Below are 19,640 nucleotides of genomic sequence, written 5' to 3'. Positions count from 1 at the left end.
TTTATTTATTTATTTATTATGTATACAATGTTCTGTCTGTGTGTATGCCTGCAGGCCGGAAGAGGGCACCAGACCCCATTACAGATGGTTGTGAGCCACCATGTGGTTGCTGGGAATTGAACTCAGGACCTTTGGAAGAGCAGGCAATGCTCTTAACCACTGAGCCATCTCTCCAGCCCCCAGTATTAATTTTAGAATGAGATTTTACAATGCATTTGGACGAACCCAAGACTCAGAATCAATGAAGGACTTAACCATCCATAGCAACAGAGAGGGTCTTCCCTCAGAGAAGCTCTGCTGTGCAAGTGAAGAATGACGGCCACTCCCACCCCAACCCAACACCTCGATGTGTTTTCTATCACTGACTGGGATACTTTATAGAACCAGACACGATGAGGACGACGACAGAATGGATGTGACTTGGAGTTGGCTTCTACTAGCTTTGTGACCTTGAACAAATCACTCAACTTCTCGGCCTCAATTTCTTACTCTGTAAGCAGGCACAATGCTCCCTACATCAGAGCTGCAAGGCATCAAAGACAACACACACTAGACACTGGGTAGTGAGAGTCACTACTATCACTGGTCATGTGGCTAGAAATAAGTTCATTCTTTTGTTCCTTTGGCTTTGGAGACAGGGTCTCAATCATATAGTCCAGACTGGTCTTAAGTCAGTCAACTTTTCGCCTCAGCCTCCTGCATGGTAGATCTATAAACACTCGCTGCCGCACCCAGCAAAAATGATTTCACTCTTTAAAATTATCATGTCACCTTTGCTCAACAATCCATAAGGTTCTGATATTCTGAACTATCTTTCAATCAAAAGACCAAGAGACAGAAACAAAACAGCACAAACAGAAAGGCACCATTAATAGTTTTCTACTCTAATAAAACTAGAGGGCAGCATGGCTGGTGGACTGGACAGTACACCACCCTGTCCCACATGGAAGGAGCACCACCAATAAGAATGGATTGGACTCCACAGCTCACCCCTACAGCAATTTCCCAGACACAATTTTAAGAGAGCACTGTTTAAACCAAAGTCCCAACTAAGTTGACGCACAACAAACTAGCCTAAAGCCAGCAGGCAGGACTTAAGCTGCTAAAACAGCCTCTGCTGCCAGGAAGCTATATTCTGCAAGCACCAGGATCTCATTAGGAAGCACAGTGTGGCCTTGAATTTGCAATCCTCCTGCCTCTACTTTTCAAGTGCTGGAATTAAAGGAGTGCACACACCACATCTACCTTAGACTACAGGATTTCAGTGTCAGCACCTCTAAGAAAATATACAAAAAGAACTGCCTACTTAATTAGGAAACAACTTTCTTCACCAGGCCCTGGCTTAAACAGGCAACTCAGTGAAGTATAAAGACACCCCCCCACATGGCACCACCCCAAAATCAAGACTAAACTTTTTTTTTTTTTTGGCAGGGGAGAGGGAGGGCAGGGATTCACTATGTGCAGCCCTAGGCTCTCATGAAATCACTTTGTAGACCAGGCTGGCTTTGAAATCAGAGATATCCGCCTGCCTCTGCCCGCAAGTGCTGGGATTAAAGGTGTGTGCCACCACCGCCCAGCACCTCACCCTCTTTAAAAGACAGTATTTCATGTTGTATCCCAGGACTAGCTTCAAATTCACTATGCAGCTTCTCCTTAGCACTGGATAACAGATACACAGCAGTCAACTTACAGACATACATGGTAAATCTAGAGTTTCTGTCATGCAAGGCCAAGCACTTCTTTTAAAAACCGAGCGATCCCACCCCTCAGCTTTAAAGACAGGACTCGAATAAATTCACTGTAATTTTTTTTTAACTTCCATCTGTCTGTCTATTGTCTGGGTGGAGTGTAGCAGGTCTGAGACATTCTTTGATCAGCTCCACGTCCAGGACAGCATACCCACTCTGCCACAGGATGGAAAAGAGAGAAACAGGAACTTGCAGCCATAAGCTAAGAGCAATGTAGCTCCCCCATCATAGCACAGAGGGCCAGAGGAAGACCAGAAGAACAAGTTTCGTCGTAATTGGCAGAGATCATATGATGTGGCCACCAACAGTGAAACTTGGTATTCTATTGTCAGAGTCCCAGCTAAAGGCCTCCAGAAGACCCTATTCCATGATGACAATAAAGTCTTACAATGCAGAGACCTGAAAATAACAGGGCACGTAGGTTCAGATATTTCTCTCTACCACCACTGTCGAATAAGTCCATGTAGGTTAACATGATTTTTAAGGGATGTAATCTAAAATGGAACTGAGTCCAATCCTTAGTCCACCTTGATGCCAAACTTTTTTTTTTAAATTTTTTTCATATTAGCAAAGTGAGCAAGGTAACACCCAATTCTAATACAGAACCAAAGTCCTAAGAGCTGATTATAAAAGAAAGACTGCTGAGGGTTCGGCTGCAGTTCAGCAGCATTGCCAAGCACGCACAAGGGCTAAATAAAGACTTTTAACAGGGAGTGTTCCTCTTAAAACACCAAGTACTGTCTTCTCATCACCTACCGTGGCCATGGCATTCATGACATCATTCTCTGTAAGTCATCTTCTCCCTAAGCTTTAGACCCTTTATCTTTGGTGCTTTGAGATATTGTGGGGGGAAGCAATACCAAGAGTCACCTGTACCTAAGCTGTACTGCTCACAACCTATAGCTTCTCTCTCTTCAAATTCTTTCCTCAATCCTCTTTCCTGATACTGAAGCAGTGCTGCAATGTGTAGTGGAGATGGGATTCCTCCCTCCCCTGGTCTTCTACAAGGCTATTCATTGGCAGTCACGCTGCTGTACACATCCCTTTCAAATGATTCTCTTCTACTCTCACTGCTTCCTTTTTACTCTCTAAACATAAGGATTTCCCCAAACTTCCCTTTTTAGAACTTCCATAATGTCTCTAACCCCACTCCATTTTTATGTCCTCACTCAATTCTAAGCATCAAGAAAGATCTGGTTAACTTCTTTAGGAGCACAATATTAAACTCAGGCATAGCATTTGTCCTCATAAAAACTGCCTACAACACTAAAAACTAACTAATATAAATACCAGAGACTTCTGCAGGAACCCATCCTATTTCAGGCAAACAAACAAATATCAGTGAGTACAGATCTTGACTGCTCAGCCGGGGCAGCTATAAGTTCCAACTTAAATTAAGATAACACCAGGAGTTATACTCATCGTATCTATGAACTGGTGAAATTCCTGCTGTGATCAAAGCATCCAGGATAAATCTGGACACACTATAACACGCTTGAACTAACAAAAAAGCACAGAGGTGATGTGCACACCCACCTCAAAACAAATCATGTGCAACTTCCTTAACTTCACAGCAATACCAGTTGTGGAACCAAAGAATATTTGCCTCATCTCATAGTCTGCAAAGCTCTAGAATGCTGCCCTTCACACATTAACAGCATTAGCTATTATCAAAATCAAGAGTGGCTGTTTTGTTTTCAGAAATGTCCCTCTAGAAAGAATACAAACCATCACTGTCACTTGGAAACAAAGAATACATACAGCTGGCAAGATTCACATACTTCCTATAACAGAAAAAAAGTAAAGTTCTTGTAACTTACCTAGCAAATTCTGCCAGTTGCTTAGGGTCTGAGAGGTCAATGCCAGGTATCCCTCCAGGAGGGAGTTTCTTGCCTGTCATATATTCAGAATAATCAGGAGGTGAATTCTCGCCAATGATCTGCTCTTCAACCACCGTTTCATGGTCAATATCTTTTTTTTCATCTGAAACACATGAGATTGATCATCTTAACTAGAAAAATACACTGAATATAAAAATAGCTTCCAATGGAATCTTAAAATAACTATAGCTACTGCCTCAATTTCTCAACCACTCATTCTGTGTTCTCCAACTTTTGAACTCCTGATTCTTCTCCACTGAAGGTCACCCAAACCTTCAATGTCAAGCCCCACAGACCTTCTTCACACAGGAGTTCTGAGTTAGCCTACCAGGAATAGCGAGCTCTCCATTAGTGTACTGTTACACTCTCTCTAGCTTTACCTTTCTTGTCTAACTGGCTTCTCCCATGTTTCAGTTTTGCCTTTTTACCTATTTCACAAACTAGTACAGGAAAGAAAAATAGAACACTCTTAGAGTCCAGTAATCATTACAAGTTCAATCACCCCCAGCAAGGAGACACAAAAATTAATCACCTCTCTAACCTTCCACAACTGTTTTTATAAAAACGTGTTTTATTTTGCTTAAAGAACATCCTATTTGCTAGGCGGTGGTGGCACATGCCTTTAATTCCAGCACTAGGGAGACAGAGGAGGGCAGATCTCTAAATTCAAGGTCTACAGAGTGAGTTCTAGGACAGAAACCGTGTCTTGGAAAAAAAAAAAAAAAAAAAAAAAGCCAGGCAGGCATTGGTGGTGCACACCTTTAATCCAGCACTCAGGTCATCAGGCTTTGTGCAGTTTACCCGGAAGATCAATGGCTCTCACTGCCCTCCTTTTTCTTTCTTTTTAAAAGAAAAGGACAAAATATAAATGAAACATTTTTATTTGTCGGGTATAAATTCAAGCCTAACCCTGAGACCTGTGTGCTGAACCCTTTAGCCCAAGTGTCTTCTTAGGAACTAGAATGAACACACTAATTCATCTATGTATTGATAAAGATAAACATCTACGGATGGATGAAGGGTCAATTAAAATAGGCTAGGCAGTGTGACTGATTAGCAGTTACAGAGCTGAGACTCCTCAGTCAGATATTTTCACTTCATTTCCAGTTTTCTGTCCTCAGCAAGGTCAGTCTCTCACGGAGCTCCACCACCATACCACACTAACTGTACAGATACGTGGCTTCAGGCAGGGAAGCTAGTGTTCTACTTTCCCCAGCTCCCAGTCTTACTACTAGTCATCCCAAGCTGGCCTTGAAGTTGTAGTGATCACCCTCCTGCTGGGTCAGTTTAGACACATTTCTGATACAAAGATTAAAACAAAGGGTTCTATGGATGTAGATCAGTTGGTAAACTGCTCGCTGAGCATGAAGCCCTAAGCAATCAATCTCCAGTACCACATAACTTGTGCCTAAGGGCACAGGCTTATAAACCAGAATTGGGGGGTTCAAGATCATCCTCCAAATTCAAAGAAAGTTTTAGGCCAGCCTGGGAATATATGATGAGTGTCAAATCCACAGCACAGAGAACTCCCAACCTAAACCAACCCCTGTATAGTTCCATATATATGAGCCAGGGCCTTGATGCCTGTCCCTGGCAAAGTTGCCAGAGACAACAGTCTACCCTCAGGGAATACACAAGGAAGTTAAATGATGAAACACTCTTATGGAGCCACACCTCCAACTCAGAAAACACTTTTTTAAAGGATCAGTTCTTACTACACTCAAAAGTACAAAAACCCCAAAAAGAGGGGTCGGGGAGACAATCAAGTGTTCCACAAGCCTGAGTTCACTCTCCAGCACTTGTAAAAACAAAACAAAACAAAACAAAAAAACAAAAACAAACCGGCAAAGTAGCATGTAGAATCTGAGCTCTGGGGAGGCAGAAAACATGTAGATCTCTACATGCAGATCACTAGGGCTCACTAGACACCAGTGTAGCCTACTACTCTGAGGATCCCCCAGTCCAAGGCTGTCAAAATCAAGGTAGGACTAGGTGGAATGATACATGCCTTTAATCCTAGCATGGAAGAAGTAAACTGAATGAGGTCAGTCTAATCTACATAGTGAGACCCAGTCTCAAAATGAAAACATGAGATGACCCAGTGGGGTTAAGGATGTGTACTGCTCTTGCAGAGGGCCTGGACTTGAGTTCCCATTCCCAGTAGCTCACAATTACCTGTTAACTCCAGTTCCTGGAGATCAGATGCCCTCCTCATCCTCAGCTGACATACGCACACACCTACACATAAATCAAAAAGTACCCCTACTTTATAAACAAAGTTGTTTGTTTATACAATCCTTTCCACTTCTTTACAGGCCATCGATGGCTGCTTTCCTGATGCAAAATCATGGGGATCTGATTGGCTTCAATAAATAAAAAACACAAACTCACAAAACCCAGTGTTACTACCTGGCCCTTCATAAACTTGACATACAGATGACATTTTCCTTAGAGAAAAGGGGATTAAGATATTTCTTTTCTGAGTAGGAAAATCACTAATTTTTGAGAAATGTGATTTAGTACCAAATGAATACATTTCTAGGAGGTCCTTAAAACATGGTAAAGATTTCTTTTTTTTTTTAAAAAGATTTATTTATTATGGATACAACATTCCTTCCATGTATGCTTGCATGCCAGAAGAGAGCACCAGATCTCATTATAGATAGCTGTGAGCCACCATGTGGTTGTTGGAAATTGAACTCAGGATCTCTGGAAGAGCAGTCAGTGCTCTTAACCTCTGAGCCATCTCTCAAGCTCCCTAAAGATTTCTTTTGAAAGACTAAACCATAGGTTGGTAACAAACCAGATCACTTTTCTTGGAAGATGGTGGTGTCACTTGCTCAGAAAGCCAAGTGTGGAAGAAATGATGAACAATAACAACAAAATCTAGCTTCTCTGTGCTTTGCCATGCCTATGCAGGCTATTAGAAAGCAAGTACAGGGAATACAAAGGAATCTAGTTGAAGAATGGTGTCATTTACTGGCATACAGACTTCATTTATAGCCATACACACATTGAACACACCCACTGAAAATAGAAGGGTCCCAGAGCCACCCTCTAATTCTCCTTGCAAAGGAGATCAAACACTTAAGAAGAGGGTGAGACACAACAAGTGGAAGTGTATGGCAGGGCTGCACCATCAATTTAGTCATCACCATATGCCCACACTTCTGCAGTGTCAGCAAACTTGGGCCCTCTGCAAAAGCAGTAAGTACTCTTAGCCACTGAACTACCATCTTTCCAGCCCCATTTTGGTTTTGATGTTAGTTAGCATCTTATGTGGTCCAGGCTGGCCTGTTCTCATGTTCCTCAGCCCCATCTCCTTACGGTGAGTGTCAGTGTTGGTTACGGGTATGCACACAGCACATACAACCTTCTGCACTGGCTATTATGATTTTCTTTTACTCTTATAATACTGAAAATTATTCTGTACAGGAGAATGTGAGCTGATTCACTTTGAATGTCAAATACACTATTGATTTCTCTGAACTACAAAAGGTGATACTGTACAAAAGTGTCAAGGCAAACTATGTTCAGGAAGCAAATTATCTAATGCTAGTCTAAGATTACTAATGCACCAGACCCAGGGGACATGTCCAATCTTTGGCCACTGTCATGTACAAATGTGTTAGGTCATGTTCATAGATATACTCTATGGCCCATGGACTTCAGGTTGGACACACCTGTAAGAGATTCATTACTAGAGTTGCCTTTGAAGGCAAGGTTAGTATGGAACCTGATTTGACAAGGTAAACCAAGGCCTATTTGGAAAAGGCTGAGAACATAAGAAAGTAACTGAAAGGAGTACAGTGACAAGAATGCCCTGTTGAAAACCAAGCTAAAACTGTCCTGTATTTCCACCAAAACATTATGGCCAAATGCAGATGACCCTGAACTACCAGAGCAGAGCTAAGCAGCCCAGGATGCAGTCTTAAAGAAACCAAGTCTAGCCAGCAATGTCTGTTAAGTGAGCAGAGACTGAGCTACTCATCTACATTCAACGTTCTCTTTCTGCACATAGTATGACCTGAAAGTCAGGAAGGTATTAGTCAGTCCGTCCTGGTCCATTTCCTGGTAGTTCAGTTCCCTTAGCAATGATCACTTCCAGTTTGATGATAAGTAAAGTAGTTGAAAACAACCTCTAGTTACTAAGACCTAATCAAGGAAGTTAGAAGAAAGAGCTGGGAACACTCCAGGTCTAGCACTCAAAATAAGTCTCCTCTACCCAATGTGTATTAACCAAACAGGCTCTTTTTTTTTCCGTTTATTTGTTTAAGATTTCTGTCTCTTCCCCGCCACCGTCTCCCATTTCCCTCCCCCTCCCCCATCAGCCCAAAGAGCTATCAGGGTTCCCTGCCCTGTGGGAAGTCCAAGGACCACCCACCTCCATCCAGGTCTAGTAAGGTGAGCATCCAAACTGCCTAGGCTCCCACAAAGCCAGTACGTGCAGTAGGATCAAAAACCTATTGCCATTGTTCTTGAGTTCTCAGTAGTCCTCATTGTCCACTATGTTCAGTGAGACCGGTTTTATCCCATGCTTTTTCAGACCCAGGCCAGCTGGCCTTGATGAGTTCCCAATAGAACATCCCCATTCTCTCAGTGTGTGGGTGCACCCCTCGCGGTCCTGAGTTCCTTGCTCGTGCTCTCTCTCCTTCTGCTCCTGATTTGGACCTTGAGATTTCTGTCTGGTGTTCCAATGTGGGTCTCTGTCTCTGTCTCCTTTCATCGCCTGATGAAGGTTAATATTCAGGAGGATGCCTATATGTTTTTCTTTGGGTTCTCCTTATTTAGCTTCTCTAGGATCACTAATTATAGGCTCAATGTCCTTTGTTTATGGTTAGAAACCAAATATGAGTGAGTACATCCCATGTTCCTCTTTTTGGGTCTGGCTTACCTCACTCAGGATAGTTTTCTATTTCCATCCATTTGTATGCAAAATTCAAGAAGTCCTTGTTTTTTACTGAGTAGTACTCTAATATGTATATATTCCATACTTTCTTCATCCATTCTTCCATTGAAGGGCATCTAGGTTGTTTCCAGTTTCTGGCTATTACAAACAATGCTGCTATGAATATAGTAGAGCATATACTTTTGTTGTATGATAAGGCCTCTCTTGGGGATATTCCCAAGAGTGGTATTGCTGGGTCCAGGGGTAGGTTGATCTCGAATTTCCTGAGAAACTACCACACTGCTTTCCAAAGTGGTTGCACAAGTTTGCATTCCCACCAGCAATGGATGAGTGTACCCCTTTCTCCACAACCTCTCCAGCAAAGGCTATCATTGGTGTTTTTGATTTTAGCCATTCTGACAGGTGTAAGATGGTATCTTAAAGTTGTCTTGATTTGCATTTCCCTGATCGCAAGGAAGTTGAGCATGACCTTAAGTGTCTTTTGGCCATTTGAACTTCTGTTGAGAATTCTCTGTTCAGCTCAGTGCCCCATTTTATAATTGGGTTGATTAGCCTTTTACGGTCTAGTTTCTTGAGTTCTTTATATATTTTGGAGATCAGACCTTTGTCAGTTGCAGGGCTGGTGAAGATCTTCTCCCAGTCAGTGGGTTGCCTTTGTGTCTTAGTGACAGTGTCCTTTGCTTTACAGAAGCTTCTCAGTCTCAGGAGGTCCCATTTATTCAATGAGGCCCTTAATGTCTGTGCTGCTGGGGTTATACGTAGGAAGCGGTCTCCTGTGCCCATGTGTTGTAGAGTACTTCCCACTTTCTCCCAAACAGGTTTTCTCACAGCTTGCTTTTGGTGCCTGATAAAAGGCATTTAATAAACACACCTTTCCTTGCCTGCCTTCTCTCATTGTTGTTCTCCTTCAACACCTAGAATGAAATCTCTTTCCTCCAAGGCTTTTGGTTCATACATCTCCAGCCACCACTCATAGCTTTGATTTTGTTTCCTCACTAAGTAACAAGAATACAACCTACTTTACAAGATTGGTGGCATGTTAAAATGACAACTTTTTTTTTTTTTTGGTTTTCGAGACAGGGTTTCTCTGTGGTTTTGGAACCTGTCCTGGCACTAGCTCTTGTAGACCAGGCTGGTCTCGAACTCACAAAGATCCGCCTGCCTCTGCCTCCCAAGTGCTGGGATTAAAGGCGTGCACCACCACCGCAGGGCCCAAAATGCCAACTTTTTATCTGAAATGTAATGGAGCTGACTATACAAACATTTTTTTGTAGTTTAGACATGAAAAAAGTGGAATCAAGATTTGATAAGATAAACCAGGGCCTATTAGGAAAAGTCTGAGAATATAAAACACCACAAAAAAGGAGTGCTGTTGCAAGAGTGGCCGGTTGCAAAGACCAAGCAAGGCTGACCTTGAACTCACTAAGACACACCTGCCTCAACCTCCCAAGCACTGGGACTAAAGGCGTGTGCTACTATGCCCACCTTTAATCCCAGCACTTGGGAAGCAGAGGCAGGTAGATTTCTGTGTCTACGAGTTCAGAATAGCCAGAACACACAGAGAAACCCTGTCTCGAAAAACAACAACAAAAAAAATGGAAGAACAGGGCATGGTGGCTCACACCTTTGTTTCCAGTGCTCCGGAGGCTGAGACAGGAGGATCTCTGCATTTGAGGCTATCCAGTCTGCAGAGTGAGGTCCAGAACAGCTAGGGCCATAAGGAGAAACCTCATCTTGGCGGAAAAAAAAAAAAAACACCCAGGAATTTCCAACTAGGTAATATTTCAAGTTTTATACTTTTTAGACACCTCTGGCAGATCCAAAAAAATATCACTGTGAAACATGACACCAGGTTGATGGAAAAAATACTTTTCTTTTTATCATTTTGTGTAGCATCTTCTCTACTCATATTTCCTTTCTTTTTTGAAACAAAATTGGGGCTCATTAAGTTAGATTTAAATATGAAATTTAAGGAGGAAAGCAAGAAAAGAATAACATGAAAGCACTTAAGTGTGAGTTTCTCAAAGAGCCAATTTTTTTCCCTCTTACTGGGGGGCGGGGAGATGACTCAGTGTTAAAGGCATTTATTTCCTAAGTCCAGTGATCTGAGTTGTATCCTTGGAACCCAGATGACAGAAAGAGAACCAACTTCTGAACATTGTCTTCTGAACTCCATATACACCCTGGCATGTATACACACATGTAATCCTCCTCCTGCCATGAGCCTGTAAGTGCTCTAGTTACACCCAATGGCCTACCTTTTTAATTTTTTTTCATCTTGGTATCAAGTAAGGAGAGTGTAAATTTCCTTTTTCATCTTAATTGCCAGAAAAGAAGCTTGTTAAAGAGCTGACTCCAATGATTCTGCTTCTATTTTCCTAGCTTACACATTTACCTACTCATGTACTTTCTGTCTGGATTGAGCCCCCATGCCTCCCTTCTCTGGCCATTCTGGTTTCACTTTCATCAAGGAGCCATCGTCTCAGCACTGACACCATCCAAATCCACACAGTCATGTTCACTATTCATGAACGGTTAGCACAAGAATTATCTTTAACCATTCTAGAAACCACTGTGCAATGCCAGGCAGTGGTACTTAATCCCAACACAAGGGAAGCAGAGGCAGGTGGATCTCTTGAATTTGAGACCAGATGGTCTACAGAGTGAGTTCCAGGACAGTCGAGGCTACAGAGAAACCCTGTGTGGGACTTGGGTTCTTCCCCAGCACTGAAACAGAAGACACTAAGTATATATGGCTTCCTAGTAAACATTTGGTCATTTGTAAAGAAGTACAACTTCTTTGCATTAAAGATTGAAAATAGAGACCAGGTAGGGTGTGACTAAGTGGTAAATGTGTACATTTAACATGCACAAAGCCTTTCATTTAATCCTTGGTAAAGGAACAAAATAATCTTAAAAAATTAAGCTCTGTGTGTGTTAGTGCACATTTATAATTCCAGGACTCAGGAAACTGAATCAGAAGGATTGCCATGAACTTTAAGGCAGGTTGGGCTACACTGAAGGATCCTGTTTCAAGAAAAGAAAAAACAAACAAACAAAAAAGACAAGGTCAACAACCTTGGTCAGTGCTCCCAAGAGGGCAAGTATGATGTGGTTACTAGTAAGGTTCCCTGAAACCACTGGGCTGTTAATGAAAATTAATCATAGGATTGAGCTATAGCTCAGTGGGAAAGTGCTTGCCTAGTGTGTGCAAGGCTCTGCCTGGAGCCCCACACCACAAAAAGCCACAATGGGCCTCACTAACAAGTTACTTCAAATGAGGAAATGGCCCACCTCATGTTCAGAGACCACACATAAATACACACCAATAAACCAGTGAAGTAACACCTAGAATCTCCCTACCATTTCTTACAATTCCAACTAATAAAATTAATGCTTTCAATAGCCAAATGTTTCAGATATTCAATCAGCAAATCCATGGTTCTGAACAGATGTGTACAGAGAACAAGCATGCACAGCACCAGGAAGAGCTGAGACAGGAGGACTGCCTTGAGCATGAGGCCAGCCTGAGCTACCTCACAAGTACTGCTCCCAAAAAGATGATCCAGTAAGTAGGACTGATGGACCTAAGTTCAGAGTTCAGCACTCATGTAAGACTCAAAGCTGTGTGTGTGTGTGTGGGGGGGGGGTAATGGAAAGAGGAGGCAAGCTGGCCCAGCCTAGCTCCCAGGTTCAGTGAAAGACCCATCTCAAGGACATATGATGGACTGCATTGAGCAGACACCTAACATCCTACTCTGGTTTCTGGAAGGCCTCCTCCACAGCACAACACACACACACACAGAAAAAAGTTGCACAACTTTTCTGATAAAACTGTAATATGAATTCAAAGTAAATATTCTGAGTTTTAAACCTATAAAAAGTTTCCATTTTGTTTATTCTTCCTATTTGATTATTCTTACACTGTAGCAAAGTAGGAGCAAGAACACCTGAGTCAGAGGATGAGTTAAACTAAAGATTACAGATCTTAGGAAATTCATTCCTATAATAACTGTTCTGCTAATAATCCATTATGAGTCCCAAGTTTCTCAGTTTTTAGAAACTGTCTCAGCACGCTTCAAAACAAGCAGATATGCCTTGGGTGCAACCACCCTTAGGTCCAGTGTAGGTCTGTGTCCTCTTTTTAAAAGGTTTTAAATGTTTTGCATGCATGTATGTTATGAGCACCAAAATGGAGCTACAGACAGTTGTGAATCACCACATGGTGCTGGTAATCAAACCTGGTCCTTCTGAAAAGTGACCGGGGCTCTTATCCACTGACCATCAGCTTGTTTTTAATATCTATTCTTTCAAAAGCTTAAAACGCTCTGGCACTAGATAGGATAGGAGCTGGGACTGTTCTTGAAAGGGACTTTTCTGCTCCTGTTGGCTGAAGAGAACAGTTATCAGGGGCAGCTGAAGAAAAGGTTAATAACCTGCAATGAAGAGTCAAAGGTCACAGGCTTTTTTTAGCAGGCTGGGACTCCCCCAGTCACTAGATCAGAACTGGGTCTTAGACTGAGATTGCCTTATGTAGGGCATATAGTTGACAAGATTGCTTTGGAGAGTTTTGGGGACTTTGTTCTGTGGAAATTCATGATTGTGGTCTCATTATAACATGGTAACATTACCACAGAGGAATGGCAAATGGCCATTACTGAGAAGCCCCGAGTTTTTCTGAATGTATAGAACAACAAAAAAGTGTAACACACATCTGGTTTTATTTCAACTTGGTATTGGTTGTTTTCTAGGGTCACATACTTTCACTCAATTGAGCACAAAGCCCTTCCATAGTTGGTTTAACAGAAGACAGTTAAAGTCATGTAGATTTCTCTTGAAGTCAGATGCTTTTGCTAAGTGATTTCCTTTATTATTAGTTATATAAAAATAAGTCATTCCATGGGCTGGAGAGATGGCTCAGTGGTTAAGAGCACTGACTGCTCTTCAAGAGGTCCTGAGTTCAATTCCCAGCAACCACATGATGGCTCACAACCATCCATAATGAGATCTGTTGCCCTCTTCTGGCCTGCAGGCATACATGTAGACAGAACACTGTATACTAAATAAATAAATAAACTTTATAAAAAAGTCATTCCTGTATGAATCTGACGACTATTTCCAAAAACAAACAACAAAACCAGCTCTCAAGAATAAAGGAAAAACAACTAAATGCCAATCTGAAAACTACAAATATTTCAAAACAAAGTATTAAAAATGTTTAGGAAGCTTTAATTTGATGCACAAATACATGCTAATCTAGACACAAAAAGGCAAATATTGTCTGATTCTAGCAGTATAAAGTATCTGGGATAGGCAAACTCAGACAGAAAGACTAGTGGGAAGAGGGGTAGAGGGGAGTGACTGCTCACAGGTCTGTGATGAAGTCACTGTGGTGATTTATGATTACCACCCCAATTTTGGCCAAAATGCTGGACCCTTGCCTCAAAACAAAACAAGTGGCAGATCATGGTGGCACAGATCTTTAATTTCTCTGAGTCTGAGGTTAGCCTGGTTTACATAGTGAGTTCCAGACAACCAGGGCTATATCAAGTCTCAAAAAAAAAAAAAACCCACAAACAACAATAAAAAGTATCAAAAAGTGACAATCATTTGTTGTATAACAATTTCTTAGAGACTGAAACGTTCTATCCTCCAAAAAGCTCAAACTCAAAAAAGATTCAGGACAAACTCAAAAAAGATTCAGGAAGTCCCTGAAACTAAGCAGAATTCCTAGTCCCCTACTGGCCAGATCAAACAATAAAAGTTGAGTCCCCTCAGACAAAAATGAAGTTGAGCTGCAAAAGACTCTCACTGCAGATCATCTGCCTGCAAGGGGTTTGGACCAAAGCACTTGGAAAGGACACTCCCTAAGCTGTTGAGCTACCTGCAGGCTGTGTAGTGTGGTTCAGGTTCCCAGTCTGTGAACCTGACCATGCTGGGGTGGGCTTTAGTGATACAACTGTTTTTTGAGTCATTTCTGCTCCTATAAATACTCCAATAACACTGGTTCCCCAAGTTAGACTTTCCGGTGATATGCACACTGATCTGTGTGGGTTCCCTATCTAGGGTGAGCAGCTCTGTGTGTTGCATCTTCCCAGGAAAAGTTTTGTCACTCAACATCACTGAGGTACTACTGGGAGACAGACGAAGTACTGAACTGTGAGAGGTGAAGGAAAGGGGCAGTCCTCTATGCCCTCTACCAGTAAGAGTTACAGTGCTCTGCTACTGTTTCATTCAAAACATGACCTCCACAAACAATGCTGTCACTCTAAAGTTCAAAGAGGTAACAACAGAGACCTACAAAACCCAAATATCCGGCTTCCACAAATTCCTACTAACATGTATTTAAACCAAAACCTCCAAGAGGCACAAAAAAATTTCTAGTATATTAAGACTATCCCTAATCTTTTTTGTTTGTTTGTTTGTTTTGATTTTCGAGACAGGGTTTCTTAGTAGCTAGGAACTAGCTCTTGTAGACCAGGCTGGCCTCGAACTCACAGAGATCCACCTGCCTCTGCCCCCCAAGTGCTAGGATTAAAGGCTTGCTCCACCACTGCCTGGGGGCAACTATCCCCATTCTTGCTCCTGGTGGTGGGTCTCTGAGTTCAAAGTCAGTCTGGTCTAAAGCGCTAGTTCCAGGACAGTCAGGGGAAAACACAGAGAAACCTTGTCTCAAAAAATAGTAAGACTAACCACATGTATAACTATTTTTACAAGGGCTACAGGTAACGAAGCTTGGTGCTTATGTAAATCTGTGGCTTCCTCGTTTAGCTCATCTAAAGCATTAATTCAATAAACTATACAATGTGGAGTGGCAACTCATGCCTAGAATCAAATGAGAGCCATTCCTACTACAGCAACATCACATACATGACAGACTTAATTTAGCTAATCTCCTTCCACTTCTTCGCTTATTGCATGGCCTTAATTCAGTTCTGAAGATTAAATTATTTTCAGAATCTGAATTTGGGACATGCATAGTTGACCACACACCACTTAGCTCCTTTTTGGTAATAACTGCAAGCCACAAAGGCATGGAAGAAGGACCATTTACCACCAAGACATTCAGAGGAAATAGGCCATCCCTTGCTATTGTCATCAAATATTTACAACCACTGTTTTTGCAAACTACTCAGTAACACACCAGACAATTAAGGTTTTAAAGAAACAGACATTAAAATACCCCCGAGCTATTCTATGTGCCCTTGTACAGCCAGTAACACAAGGGAAGTAATGACTAAATGCTGACTTAATTGTAAATTAACCCACATTAGCCAGGTCCCTCACTTTCTCCCCAAACTGGCTGTCTCAATACACACTGCTTCCTAAATCAATATCACACACACTATCAAGTCCCCCCCCCCCCCCCCCCCCCCNCCCCCCCCCCCCCACCACCCCCCCCCCCCCCCCCCCCCGTCTGGAAAAGCAAGTTATCACTTTGGTAAGATCAAATGCCAAACAAGTAAAAGCTGTTTTATAACCTAAGTTTTGTATGGTTAACGTACTTGGCACCCCAAATTTGGTAAATTCATCTAAAGCCCTAAACCTGCTTTTTTGTTGTTATTCCATTTCTACTAAAGGGGGAAAAAGTTCCTAAAGTTTAAACACATCAGTATACAAACTATTTGTTACCCACCAAAACGTGTGGTAGGCAGCATTTGATTAACTATTAGGTAGTGGCTAATTTCCTTTTATGTAAATATACAGCTCCTGATAAAAACTCAAACTGCTCAGCAGATTCTACCCAGAGACTCATTCAGTGCAGAACAGTGTCCTGAACACTTCCTACTATATTTCCGTAGAGCTCTCTCTCCCTCCTCCTCTCTGAACCACAGACCCATCAAACTTCCTGTCATCTCGACACTACTAGACCAGCTTTTCCGTTAGGAACCTTCATGTATTTCACGAATTACTCTGAATTTTAACAGTTTAATAAATAAATCACATCATATTGAGACTCTGCCCAAATATGAGAACTTAGTAAACCGTAAAGGCTCTCAAACTCAAATTTTATCATCACAAGGGCTACGTGAACTAGCTACGGTGTGATTATTCTGTCTAGGTAGTACCCCAACAATGAATGTTGGGGTAGTATTGGATAAAACGAATAGTCAACAGCTCTTCCGGAGCTCTAAACAGAAAGGATTTCTCTTTCAATACAGGCTATTTGGGGCCCTACAGGGTCTTCCTGACTTTCGCTAAAAGCTGTTTAACATAGTAGAACAAATTAACCACTTTTTATAATTCTTTTCATGAGGAAAACAAAGACCGCTGTTTATAAAGTAAAAAGGCTACAGATGTGGGAAACTGCGACTTTTATTAGTTGATGGCAAATATCCACAGCTGTGCAAACCAGCCCAGCCTATCCGCATAGGGCCCAACACTTAAAAAACAAAACCCACAGCGCGTCAAGACTCAAGAGACCAGTGAATGCTCGGCCCTTCCTTCCCGAACTCCCGTTCCGGGTCGAGCAGGCGAGGGAGCGCGCTGGCAGCGCGGGTGACAGGCTCCAACCGCCGCCGAACCCGCACACGCGAGCCCTACGTGCCACCCAAGTCCCGCCCCGCAGCGGCGACGGCCCCGGCCAGCGTGACCGCGGGGCAGCAGCGGCGGGCTCTGCGCAGCCCGCTCGGCGAAGGGCTTCGAGGAGACGCTTCGCGTCCGCGGGAGCGGGGCGGGGCCGCGCCACCCCCAAGGGGACGGCGGGGGAACGGCGCGCGTCCGGCCCGCGCCGCGGCCCTGTCAACGCCCGGCGGGTGGCCCGGCGCGGGGCGGCGCCCTCAACGGGCCCGCCGCACGTCGGTTGGCACGGGCGTGGAGGAGCGCCGGCCCCTCCCTCTGCGCCCGCCGCCACAGCCCGCTTCCGCTCGCTCAAACTACGCCATTGCGGCCTAGCCGGGCGCCGCCCCTCCCCCGCGCCGCCATCTTCGCGGCCCGCCGCCCCCGCCATCTTTTGGGGCCGCCATACTTGCCCGGGCGGAGAAGATGGCGGCGCCCATCACACACATAAAACATGGCTTCCCTTCAAAACAAAAACATCCCGAGCAGCGGCCCGCCGCTGGCACTCACCTGAGGACCACATGGTAACGGAGAACTCGCCCTCCAGGGTTTTGATCTGCACCTGCTTCTGCTCCCACTTCTTATTGCCCGGGTCGGCGCCGCCGCCGCCCGCCGCGCCGGCCCCGCTGCCCAGGTAACTCTTCTTGCCACTCTTCTTGCCGCCGCCCTTCTTGACGCGGCCGCCGCCCGACGAGGACCCGCCGCTCTTGCCGGCCGCCGCCACGGTGACCAGGGTCTGCTCGATGTAGTCGTCGTCGCCGCCGGCCGGCGCGGGCACCGGGATGAGGATCTGGTCCTCGAACCCGTCCTCGGCGCGCAGCCCGTCCGAGTCGTCGCCACCCACCACCTCCTCGCGCGTCTGCACCAGGATCACCTCCTGGTGGTGGTGCACCTGGCTCGGGTCGTCGGTGACCAGCGGCTGCAGCGCGATCATCGGCGGGTGGTGGTGGTGGTGGTGGTGGTGGTGGCCGGCGTGCCCGTGGCCGCCCCCGCCGCCGTGGTCGCCGCCGCCGCCGTCCTCGTCGTCTTCATCGTCCTCTTCCTCCTCGCCCACCACCGTGGTCTCGATGGTCTCCACCGGGATGGTCTCCACCTCGATCTCGTGCAGTTCCACGATCTCGGCCGGCATCTCCGAGCCGTCCGTGGCAATGTAGAGGGTGTCGCCCGAGGCCATGGCTGAGGGCTCCGCCGCCACGGCCGCGGCGGCCTCGGCTCCTGGGCTGCGGGAGGGCGGGCGAGGAGGCGGCCGGCCGTGGGGAAGGAAGGCAGAGGGAGGAAGGCGGCGAGCGGGCGGGGGGGGGGGGGGGGGGGGGGGGGGGGGGGGGGGGGGGGGGGGGCGGGCGGCGAGGGGCCAGGCAGGCGTGGAGTTAGTGATGGAAGAGTCTTTGGTGGACTTCTCCAGGACTCCTCCCTCTGCCTTTGCTGGCTAACAGGTAAAATGTAAATTAGCAGACGTTTGTGTTCGGAGGGCAAGGGAGGTAGATGTGTCCTGAAGGTCTGCAGAAGGGGGANCTGCGGGAGGGCGGGCGAGGAGGCGGCCGGCCGTGGGGAAGGAAGGCAGAGGGAGGAAGGCGGCGAGCGGGCGGGGGGGGGGGGGGAGGGGGCGGGCGGCGGGGGAAGGGGCGGGCGCGGCGGCCGCGGGGCTTCCCCGCCTCCCTAGCTCGGTGCGCCCCGCGCTCGCTCGGCCGCTGCTGGTCCTGCTCCCCGCCTGGCTTGCCTCGCCTCAGCTGCCCGCCCTGGCCGCGCCTCCTCCCGCCCTCCGGGCCGGCGTTACGCTGCCCCCTTCCTCCTGCGCCTCCGCCTCCTTCCACACAAATACCAACTCCTCAACCCGAGCCCAGATCTCGCCGCCGCCGCCACACTCTGCTCCGGCTCGGCCTCGCGAGACTTCCGCGAGGCCCGTGGCCCGCCCCGCCTCGATCCCACTCGCTGTTCCTGGCCCTGGCTCCTCCCTCTCCACCAATCGCGCTGGCCCACTCGTCCTCGAGGCCCCGCCTACTCACCCGGGCTCCTCCCGATTGGGGCCGCTGGAGTAGGGGGCGTGGTGGCCTTCACGCGCGCTGGCTGGCCCCCGGCGCGTGACGTCAGCTCCGCGCCGCCGTCGCCTTACGGCGCTGCGCGTCGCGCGCCTTCCGCGGTGCAACAGTGACAAAACTGCCGCTTGGGGCCGGGGCCACCTTCGGGAGTGGGGCGTCGACGCTGCGCCTTCCGCCTCAGGAGCCGGCGAACGGTCCGCGTGACCCCGGCGCACGGTAACTAGAGCTGGGCTGAGGGGGGGCGCGCGCCTTGGGCTGCTGTGTTGCTGGCGGAGCGTGCGAACAGCGGCCGCGTCGCCGCAATAAAGTCTGCTCTGACGAGAAACGCCTGTGCTTGTGTTTTTGTTTTTTTGTTTTGTTTTGCGTTTGTCCTTGACTCCTGGGCTTGATCCGGTGGCTCGGGAGTGAAGGACCGAGGGCAAATCCCGCCGCGGGTGCCGGTCCGGAACTCTGCCGCTCTCGTGCCGGTGCGCGCTGGGGCGACCGCGGCAGGCGGAAGCGGCGCGCG

At 46.1% G+C, this 19,640-nt stretch overlaps 1 protein-coding gene and 1 long non-coding RNA gene across 2 annotated transcripts in view; both read right to left on the bottom strand.

Annotated features, from left to right (window-relative positions):
• Positions 1 to 18,404, bottom strand: part of Yy1 (YY1 transcription factor) — a 27,573-nt gene extending 9,169 nt beyond the window's left edge. Inside the window, exons 1-2 of the mRNA XM_050154684.1 lie at positions 17,607 to 18,404; positions 3,569 to 3,731 (exon numbers count right to left, since the gene is read on the bottom strand). Coding sequence (XP_050010641.1) covers positions 3,569 to 3,731; positions 17,607 to 18,270 — 827 coding nt within the window. The 5' untranslated portion in view covers positions 18,271 to 18,404. The remainder of the gene's footprint in view (positions 1 to 3,568; positions 3,732 to 17,606) is intronic.
• LOC126509061 (uncharacterized) lies at positions 4,385 to 11,095 on the bottom strand. The gene is made up of 2 exons (XR_007594041.1): positions 5,804 to 11,095; positions 4,385 to 4,468 (listed from the first exon to the last, which is right to left on the bottom strand). It is a non-coding gene; the product is annotated as an uncharacterized lncRNA (long non-coding RNA).
• Positions 18,405 to 19,640: the final 1,236 nt, after the last annotated feature.

This window comes from Alexandromys fortis, unplaced genomic scaffold, assembly GCF_014885135.2.
Source record: "Alexandromys fortis isolate MF-2015 unplaced genomic scaffold, M_Fortis_MF-2015_v1.1 scaffold_91, whole genome shotgun sequence".
Lineage (NCBI taxonomy): Eukaryota > Metazoa > Chordata > Mammalia > Rodentia > Cricetidae > Alexandromys > Alexandromys fortis.
Note: the sequence above shows the minus strand (reverse complement) of the source record. Positions and strands in the feature narration are given on the sequence as shown.